This window comes from Bos taurus, chromosome 7 (assembly GCF_002263795.3).
Source record: "Bos taurus isolate L1 Dominette 01449 registration number 42190680 breed Hereford chromosome 7, ARS-UCD2.0, whole genome shotgun sequence".
Taxonomy (NCBI): Eukaryota; Metazoa; Chordata; class Mammalia; order Artiodactyla; family Bovidae; genus Bos; species Bos taurus.
The window spans coordinates 41,446,939-41,458,107 of NC_037334.1; the positions used below are offsets into that span (position 1 = coordinate 41,446,939).

At 36.2% G+C, this 11,169-nt stretch overlaps 1 protein-coding gene across 1 annotated transcript; it reads left to right on the forward strand.

Moving 5' to 3' along the window:
• Window positions 1-4,152: 4,152 nt before the first annotated feature.
• Window positions 4,153-5,088, forward strand: OR2T62 (olfactory receptor family 2 subfamily T member 62). The gene has a single exon (NM_001390187.1). The coding sequence runs from the start codon at window positions 4,153-4,155 to the stop codon at window positions 5,086-5,088; it is 936 nt and encodes a 311-aa protein (NP_001377116.1).
• Window positions 5,089-11,169: the final 6,081 nt, after the last annotated feature.

Below are 11,169 nucleotides of genomic sequence, written 5' to 3' on the forward strand. Positions count from 1 at the left end.
ATACAGGTTTCTCAGGAGACAGGTAAGATGGCCTTGTATTTCCATCTCTTTAAGAGCTTTCCACACTTTGTTATTATTATTTCCACATAGTCAAAGGCTTTAGCTTAGTTGATGAGACAGATGTAAATGTTTTTCTGGAATTCCCTTTTTTTCTCTGTGTTCCAGCGAATGTTGGCAATTTTATCTCTGCCTCCTCTGCCTTTTCTAAACCCAGCTTGGATATCTGGAAGTTCTTGGTTCATGTAATGCTGAAGCCTAGCATTCAAGATTTTAAGCATGACCTAACTAGCATGGGAGATGAGTGCAATTTTCCAGTGGTTAGAACATTCTTTAGTACTACCCTTCTTGGAAACTGGGATGAGGATTGAACTTTTCCAGTACTGTGGCCACTGGGTCTTCCAGATTTGTTGACATATTGAGTGCAGCACTTTGATAACATCATGCATTAGGGATTAGCATAGCTTTACTGGAATTCCATTGTATACTAGATTTATTAACAGCAGTGCTTTCTAAAGCCCATGTGACTTCACACTCCAGAATGTCTGGCTCTGGGTGACTGATCACACCATCATAGTTATCTGGTTCATTAAGATCTTTTTTATACAGTTCTTCTGTGTATTCTTGCCATCTCTTCTTGATCTCTTCAGTGTCTACTAGATCTCTACCATTTCTGTCCTTTGTTGTGCCCATCTTTGGGTGAAACATCTCCTTGATACTTCCAGTTTTCCTGAAGAGATCTCTAGTCTTTTGGTTCATGTTGTTTTCCTCTATTTTTATGTGCTGTTCATTGCACAAGGTCTTCTTGTCTCTCCTTGCTATTCTTTAGAACTCTGTGTTTAGTTGGATTGATGTACCTTTCCTTTCTCCCTTGCTTTTCATTTGTCTTCTTTCTTTGGCTATTTGTAAAACCTCTTCAGATAACCACTTTGCCTTCTTGTTTCTCTTTTTCTTTGGGATGGTTTTATTCACTGCCTCCTATACAGTATTACTGATCTCGTCTGTAGTTCTTCAGGCTCACTGTTTACTAAATCTAATCCCTTGAATCTATTCATCATTTTAACTGCATATTCATAGATTTGATTTAAGTCATACCTGGCTGGCCTAATGGCTTTCCCCATTTTCCTTAGTTTAAGCCTGAATTTTGCTATGAGAAGCTGATAATCTGAGCCACAGTCAACTCCAGGTCTTGCTTTTGCTGACTGTATACAGCTTCTCTCTGTGTGGCTACAAAGAATGTAATCAACTTGACTTTGGTATTGACCATTTGGTGATTTCCATGTGTAAAGCCATCACTTTTGTTGTTGATAAAGGGTGGTTCCTGTGAACCATGCATTCTCTTGGCAGAATTCTGTTAGCTTTTGCCCTGCTTCATTTTTTTTCTACAAGGCCAAATTTGCCTGTTACTCCAGGTATATCTTGACTTCCTAATTTTGCATACCAATCCCTGATGATGAATAGAGCATCTTCATCTTCTTTTGGTGTTAGTTCTAAGAGGTCTTCTAGGTCTTCATAGATCTGATCAACTTCAGCTTCTTTAGCATACGTGGTAGGGGCATAGACTTGAATTACTGTGATGTTGAATGGTTTGCCTTGGAAACAGATCATTCTGTCATTTTTGAGGTTGTGCACAAATACTGCATTTTGGACCTTTTGTTGATCATGAGGGCTACTCCATTTCTTCTATGGGATTCTTGTTCACAGTAATATAATGGTCATCTGAACTAAAATTTTCCATTGCTGTCCATTTTAGTTCACTGATTCCTAAGATGTCTATGTTTATTCTTACCATCTTCTGGTTAATCATGCCCAATTTACCTTGATTCACAGATCTAACATTACAGGTTCCTATGCAATACTGTTCTTTGTAGCATCGGATTTTACTTTCGTCACCAGACACATCCACAACTGAGCATCATATCCCAGCACTTCATTTTTTCTGGGGTATTAATAGTAGTCCTCTGCTTTTTCCCAGAAGCAAATTTAACACCTTCTGATATGGGGGACTCCTCTTCCAGTGTCATATCTTTTTGTCTTCTTATAGAGCCCATGAGGTTCTCATGGCAAGTATACTGTGGGTGGTTTGCATTCCCTCCTCCAGTGGATCATGTTTTTTCAGAATTCTCCACTATGACCTGTTTATCTTTTTTTTTTAACATAAATTTATTTATTTTAATTGGAGGTTAATTACTTTACAATATTGTATTGGTTTTGCCATACATCAACATGAATCCACCATGGGTGTACACGTGTTCCCGATCCTAAACCCCCCTCCCTCCTCCTTCCCTGTACCATCCCTCTGGGTCCTCCCAGTGCACCAGCCCCAGGCAACCAGTATCATGTATAGAACTTGGACTGGTGGTTCGTTTCATATATGATATTATATATGACCTGTTCATCTTGGTGGCCCTACATGGCATGGCTCATAGTTTCATTGAGCTACACAAGCCCCTTCATCATGACAAGGCAGTGATCCATGAAGGGTAGATATAATGTACATATTATTAAAATTATGAAGCAAGAAATTGTTATGCTTATATCTTATTTACAACTATTTTGATTAACAGAACATCTAAAGCTTTTAATAGCATAATGGACGTTGGTGGTATATGCTAGATACTAAAGCAATGCCAATATTTATTAAAGATATGGTGCTTATTTACAAAACTTCCACAACTTATAAATTAATTTACAGCAGAAGTAAAATAGTATTGCTAAACAATAGATTATGAATAAAGCTCAAAGATTAAAATACTAATCTATTACTCTCTTCCAAAGTTTGATTTCCAAGGAAAAGATAAATGTCACATAAGATAGGAAGTTGTTTGCATAAAAATCCAGTTCATTTACCATAGACACTTACAGGTAACATAAGCTAGATGCTTTAGTGAAAAGATTACTAATCCCTGGAAGTAACTATAATGCTGAAAATTTTATGTGTAGGTGGTACTATATTAATTTTGCGTGATAAATTAATTTAGGCAAGTATTGATTAAGTACTTAAACAACCAACTAATCAGTTCAATGAGTATGATAATAAATCTGTTAATAATTAGATTAGTTGATAGATTGATATATCTCCTACATTTAAGGATGTATGATTACTGGTAATGAAGTGTGAACAAGCTACAAGTAAAATCAATTTTGTATTTTCCTTTAGGTTATACATATATATGAAATTATGAACTTTTTGTAATGTATATGTTTAACTAAATTCACATTCATTTTGTGAGGACATATTAGATATAAACGTTAACTGTTGAAAGGTCTCTAAACTGAAAGAAAGTCCCTGTGATCAGGAAGACAGCAGCGCTCAGGCCTGGTATACTGAGATCATGGGTTGCTTGCAGGTGTGGAAGAAAGAAATTTAACAATTTTTCCTCTCCTCCCAGAAAACTGAGTTTTGGTACTTATATATTTGTTTTTAGCATATTTATTAATCAAAATTTGTACATTGTGACATTGACTGAACTCGTGAAACTAATTTAAACAAATATAGGAGAAATACACAATATTCATCAGATACATCACATCAACATTGACTAAAATGAATGAATGAATGTGTCTGTAGCTCCCTCAACATAAAAGTCCCCAAATTATAGAAAGCTGTGATCATCTAATAATGTTTCCTAACTATAGGAGTAAATGATGTGTGATATATTGACAAAATATACAAAATTATAGAAATGTAGTGAGTACTACTATATATGGGCTTCCCTGGTGGCTCAGCAATAAAGAATTCACCTGCTGATGCAGGAAATATGAGGTCAATCCCTGTGTTGGGAAGATGCCCTGGAGAAGGAGATGGCACCCAACTCCAGTACTCTTATCTGGGAAATCCCACAGACAGAGGAGTCTGGCAGGCTATAGTCCATGGGGTCGCAAAAGAGTCAGACGTGCCTTAACGACAAAACAGCTATTATACATACATGTTATCAAATCTATTTGGATCCAAAATAAAGTGTAATTACAAAGAGATGGAAGATAAGATACTAAGGCAATCAATTGTGAATGCAAATGTTAAAGTCATAATTATGCCTCCCAGTATCATTTTTTTTCTATGTTATTTGATCAAGCTTTTGTAAGGAAATGACCAAGCTTCCTTTTAAACAGGAATTTCCTAATAATTCATTATCTTCCAGGAATAACTGAGACATGGAAAATACAAATGTCACCACAGGAATAAATTTCATTCTTCTAGGACTCTTTAACTACACAGAGACCCATCTCTTCCTCTTTTCCATGGTGCTCATGACTTTCCTCACCTCTCTGATGGGCAATGCCTTCATGATTATGCTCATCTATGTGGATCCTCGGCTTCACACACCCATGTACTTTCTGCTTAGCCAGCTCTCCCTCATGGACATGATGCTCGTTCTCACTATTGTCCCCAAAATGGCAGCCAATTACCTCAGGCACACCAGATCCATCTCTCCCACTGGCTGTGGTGCCCAGATTGTCCTGCTTCTTACTCTGGGAGGGGGCGAGTGCTTCCTCTTAGCCGCCATGGCCTATGACCGCTATGTGGCCATATGTCACCCCCTGAGATACCCGATCCTCATGAATCAGAAGCTCTGCTTGCACATGACAGCAGGCTCCTGGCTTTTGGGAGGGGTGGATGGGCTGATGCAGGCTGGTGCCACCCTGAGCTTCCCTTACTGCCACTCTCGAGAAATCAACCACTTCTTTTGTGAGGCGCCATCACTTGTTCGCCTTACCTGTGCAAACACCATGATTTTTGAATTCTTCATGTATGTATGCTGCATTCTGATGCTCTTAATCCCACTGTCTCTCATTTTGGCTTCCTATAGTCTCATCCTGGCTGCTGTGTTTCGTATGCAGTCCAATGAAGCCAGGAAGAAGGCCTTTGCAACCTGTTCTTCCCACTTGGCTGTCGTGGGGCTCTTCTATGGCACTAGCATGTTTATCTACATGCGGCCCAAATCTTACCATTCAGTGGGCCATGACAAGGTGGTCTCTGCCTTTTACACAATTTTAACACCCGTGTTTAACCCCCTTATATACAGTGTAAGGAATATAGAAGTCAAGGGGGCTTGTAGAAAGTGGCTGGAGAAACATTTTAAGTCATAGTGAACATAATTTGCTAATATTGCATCACTCAAATTAGATTCAGGTTACAAAATTTTTTGTGCATCAATATACTTGGCACTCCTTTGCCAGCTTGCACTGATTTTTAAAAATATATTAGATAAACTACTACATGTTAGATAAATTAATAAAAATTACATTTGTCATTTTTTCCATACCTTGTCATATTATTTTTTCTGAACTTACCTTGTAATTAGTTGTGATTATGTGTGATTTAGAAAAAATCATTTGGCAAAAGATAAGCAGATATGACTATAAATATGTAGGTTAAAATATGTAGTAATCATGAAAGGAAAAATTCAACAACTTTGTCTAAAAAAAGCAACACTAATTAAAATGATTAATATGTGATAAATATCACATAAATTAGTATAGATAATATATTTATATAAAGTAATATTTTTAAAAAAGGATGAAGTTTTTTTTCACTTGCTAATAGGAGTATCTAATTAATATGAAATGCTATAAGGACTATTGTCTTTGATCACAAGGAAAGTCTTAGGCCTGAGGTTTCATGTTTTGGGGATTAACTTAATGGAGTTAATATTATTGGATGAGTTTTATCTCATGATCTCTTGATGAGTTTCTTTTTTTTTTAATTTTTTTTTAAATTTTATTTTATTTTTAAACTTTACATAATTGTATTAGTTTTGCCTTTTAAGATATTTTATTTACAAGAGAGGAAGGAAGAAATAAAGGGAGAGGGAAGAGGGATGAGTGGGAAGGAAAAAAGGAATGAAAGAAAGACAGGTATGGCACACAATTTGAAAATTAATGCCAGTTTAGAAATGAAAAAAATCAAATTAAAATATTTTTCTGAAAAAATTATCAAATATGAATTTTAATATCATCTAAATTGACTACCATATTTCATTTAGCTATCTTATATCATCTTAAATAAAATACTAATTAAAATGATTAATATTGGGTATTATTATCACATAAATTAATACAGATATTACCTTTTATATCTTCAGGGAATAAATTTTTTTTAATGAAAAAAACATGTGTTTGTATAGGTTCAATAATTCTTATTTTACATGTCATGTCAAATCCTTGAAGATAAAATGTTAGTAAAGATGAAAGGAAAAAAACCTATAAAAACAAACAAAGCAATTAAGAAAATGGCAATAGAAGCATACATATTGATATAATTTCTTTAATGAAACTGGATTGAATGCACCAAACAAAAGATATACACTGATTGAGTGGACACAAATACAAGACCTATATATATGCTGTCTACAAGGAACTCAGCTGAGACCTAGGAATGCATACAGATTGAAAGTGATTCAATGAAAGAAGGTATTCCATGCAAGTTCCAAATCACAAGATTCCATTCCAAATCACAAGAAAGCTGGAGTAGCAATACTCACATGAAAAAAAAATAGACTTTGAAGTAAAAACTGTTAAAATAGACAAAGACATACACAACATAGTGATCAAGGAATCAATCCAACTAGAGTATATAAAAATTATAAATTTATATGGACCAAACATAGGATCACCTCAATATAAAAGGCAAATACTAACAACCATAAAGAGAGAAATCAACAGTAACATAATAATATTGGGGCACTTTAACACCCAACTTTCACCAATGAGCAGATCATCTAAACAGAAAATTATATTCTAATGAGGTGGATGAAACTGGAGCCTATTTACAGAGTGAAGTAAGTCAGAAAGAGAAACATCAATACAGTATATTAATGCATATATATGGAACTTAGACGATAATGATGACTGCATGTACAAGGCAGCAAAAGAGACACATATGTAACGAACAGATTTTTGGACTCAGTGGGAGAAGGGAAGGGTGGGATGATTTGAGAGAATAGCATTGAAACATGTATATTACCATATGTAAAATAGATAACCCGTGCACGCTCGATGCATGAAGCAGGGTACTCAAAGCTGGTGCTCTGGGACAACCCAGAGTGATGGGGTGAGGAAGGAAGTGGGAGGAGTGTTCAGGATGGAGGGGGCACATGTACACCCATGGCTTATTCATGTTGATATATGGCAAAAATCACCACAATATTATAAAGTAATTAGCCTCCAATTAAAATGAATAAATTATGACACAGCACTCCCACTGCTGGGCATACACACTGAGGAAACCAGAATTGAAAGAGACACGTGTACCCCAATGTTCATTGCAGCACTGTTTATAATAGCTAGGACATGGAAGCAACCTAGATGTCCATCAGCAGATGAATGGATAAGAAAGCTGTGGTACATATACACAATGGAGTATTACTCAGCCATTAAAAAGAATACATTTGAATCAGTTCTAATGAGGTGGATGAAACTGGAGCCTATTATACAGAGGGAAGTAAGCCAGAAAGAAAAACACCAATAGAGTATGCTAACGCATATATATGGAATTTAGAAAGATGGTAACGATAAGCCTGTATGCGAGACAGCAAAAGAGACACAGATGTGTAGAACAGTCTTTTGGACTCTGTGGGGGGGCGGTGATTTGGGAGAATGGCATTGAAACATGTATAATATCATATAAGAAACGAATCGCCAGTCCAGGTTTGAAGCAGGATACAGGAAGCTTGGGGCTGGTGTACTGGGATGACCCAGAGGGATGGTATGAGGAGGGAGACGGGAGGGGGGTTCAGGATTAGGAACATGTGTACACCTGTGGCAGATTCATGTTGATGTATGACAAAACCAATATAATATTGTAAAGTAATTAGTCTCTAATCAGAATAAATAAATTTAAATTAAAAAAAAGTTTATGGATTTATGTAACAATCTATGCTGAAAAATACTATTTTATACTTCTATATTATTTGCATATGTAAATTGTATAAGTAAATATTTAAATGTGAAATTTGCATATGCACGCCAATATGTATAGTATTTATTTTTCATCCCTTCTCCACACTGGGTGGCAGATTGACATTAATCAGCTGAAGATGTTCAATGCTTCTCAAGGTTCACTGCTTCTAGTGGATGCTGAAATGAATTACCAAAATTTTGTGCTTTAAAACAACAGGAACGTATTTTCTCACACTCTTGAAGGCCAAAAATCCAAAATGAATTCCACTATGTTGAAATCAAAGTGTTAGTAGGGCTCACTACATCAAGAAGTCCCAGAGAATAATCTTTTCATTGCCGGTTCTAGTTCATGTGTTTGCCAACATTTCTTGTCTTGTGGTTGAAGGACTCCAATCTCTGCCTGTGTGCCAGGTATGCACATTGCCTTCTTTTCTTCTGACTTTGTTGAATCTATGTCTCCTTCCTATAAGGATGCATGTTATGGCATTTAGCATCCATCATGACAACACTAAAATAATCCTCCTGTCTTGAATTCCTTAATGACATCTGCAAGAACTTTGTAATGTAAGACCATTGTCACAGGAGATTAGTACTTGATATCTTGATGGACAAGTATTTAGTCTACTACAATCCATCTCAATTTCAGAGAAAGCTCTTATTCAATGCTTTGTAAATATCAGTTATTTGGGAAGTTTTCAGTCACTATTTCTATAAATTTGTCTTCAGTACTAAATTTTTCTATTCTCCCTTAACAATTCAAAGTCTAAAGTATTTATCTAGTTATTGACCCATGGTTCTCCAAGGCTTTTTCATTTTTTTCAGTCATTTTTTATATTGTTTTTTAGATTGGATAATTGTTATTGATTTGTCATCATTATGACCACCTCTCAAACTGTCATTTCCATTTTGCTATTCAACCAATCTAGAGAGAGAAGTATTATTATTATTATTATTGTGCTGTGCTCAGTCACTCAGCTGTGTCCAACTCTTTGCAACCCCAGGGACTGTAGCTCACCAGGGGGATTTTCTAGGCAAGAATACTGGAGTGGGTTTCCATGTCCTCTTTATTTTGTTATTGTCCATTTTGGTTCTATAAAGCCCATTTATTTTTACTTTATTCTTTCTTTGTTGAGATTTTCTATTTTTTTCATTCACTCAAAGGTGTTTATCCTTGAGGAGTTCTAAGATGATAGAGGAGTAGATGGACATAGAATGCATCTCTCTTTACAGATGCATTAAGGATACATCTATAGATGCAATGATTCTCATAGAAAACTAGTTGAACACTAGCAGGAAGCCTGATCAATGGAAAGGCCTATAAGAATCCATGAATAACTGGTAGGATGAAAGAAAAAAATGGAGGAGAAGGGGAGGAAGCAGGACCAGACCTGCACCATGGTCGGGGGTGGGGGGGTGGTTGAGGGGGGCTGAAGAAGGGAAGAGATTCCTGCATCAGGGGAACGAACAGTGATTAAAAACACAAAATAATTGAAATTAAAAATACACTAGAAAAAAATCAATAGAAAAACTGAGATGGAAGAATGGATAAGTGAGTTGGAAGATAGAATGCTGGGAATAGAAGCTGAGGAGCAGAATAAAGAACAAAGAATGAAAAGAATTGGGGATAGCCATAGAGACCTCTAGGATAACATTATCCATACCAATATTCAAATTACAGGGGTCCCAGAAGAAGAAGAGAAAGACAACAAGTATGATGAAATATTTGAAGAGATTGTCGTTGAAAAATCCAAGGAGAAGCATGTTGAGAAATGAATTAATCAAACTAACAAAAATTAACCACACACACAAAAAATATTTAAAGCAGCAAGGGAAAAGCAATAAATAACATATAAAGGAATCCCCATAAGGTTAACAGGTGACTAAGCAGAAACTCTGAAGGCCAGAATGGAGTAACAGAACATGTTTAATGCAATGAAAAGGGGGGGGGGAATAAAACCCTACAACCAAGATTGTTCAATCCAGCAAGGATCTTATTCAGATTAGACAGAGAAACCAAAAGCTTTACAGACAAACAATGCAAACAGAATGCAGGACTACCAAACCAGCTTTACAATAAAAGCTAAAGGAATTTTCTAGGCAGGAAAAATAAGAGAACTAACAGACCTACAAAAACAAGCCCCAACCAATTAAGAAAATGATAACAGAAACTTACATATCAATAAGTAACTTGAAAATAAAGGAATTAAATGCTCTGACCAAAAGACAGAGACTGGCTGAATGAATACAAAAATAAGACCAGTAAATATGCCCTCTACAAGAGATTCACTTAAGACCTAAGGATATATACAGTCTGAAAATAAGGGGATGGAAAAAGTTCTTCCATGTAAATGGATATCAAAGAAAGTTAGAGTAACATTACTCATTTCAGAAAAAAAAAAAAAAAATAGACTTTAAAATAAAGAATATTACAAGACCGAAGGAATGATAGGACACAACATGATTATCAAGAGATCAAACCAAGAGGACATAATATTTGTAAATATTAGTGCACCCAAGTACTGAATTTCAGACTCTTTTGCTGATTAGGGCTACTCCATTTCCTCTATGGGATTCTTGCCCACAGTAGTAGATACATTGGTCATCTGAATTAAATTTGTCCATTCCTGTCCATTTTAGCTCACTGATTTCTTAGATGTTGATGCTTATTTTACCATCTCCTGCTTAACCACATCCAATTTACCTTGATTCACAGACCTAACATTTCAGGTACCTATGCAATACTGTTCTTTTCAGCATAGGATTTTACTTTCATCACCAGACATATCCACAACTGAGCATTGTTTCCACTCTGGCCCAGCCACTTCATTCTTTCTGGGGCTATAAGTAGTTGTCCTCTGCTCTTCCACAGTAGCAAATTGGACACCTTCCAACCTGAGGGACTCATCTTTTGGTGCCATATCTTTTTGTCTTTTTATACAGTTCATGGAGTGTTGAAAAGCAAAGACATTACTCTGATGACAAAGGTCCATATAGTCAAGGTCTTCCCAGTGTTCATGTATAGTTGTGAGAGCTGGACTGTAAAGAAGGCAGAGCACCAAGGAATTGATACCTTCAAACTGTGGTGCTTTAGAAAACTAAGTCCCTTAGACAACAAGGAGATCAAACCAGTCAATCTTAAGGGAAATCAATTCTGAATACTCATTGGAAGGACTGATGCCAAGGCTGAAGCTCCAGTATTTTGGTCACCTGCTGTGAAAAGCCAACTCATTGGAATAGTCCCTGATGCTGGGAAAGATTGAAGGTAGAAGG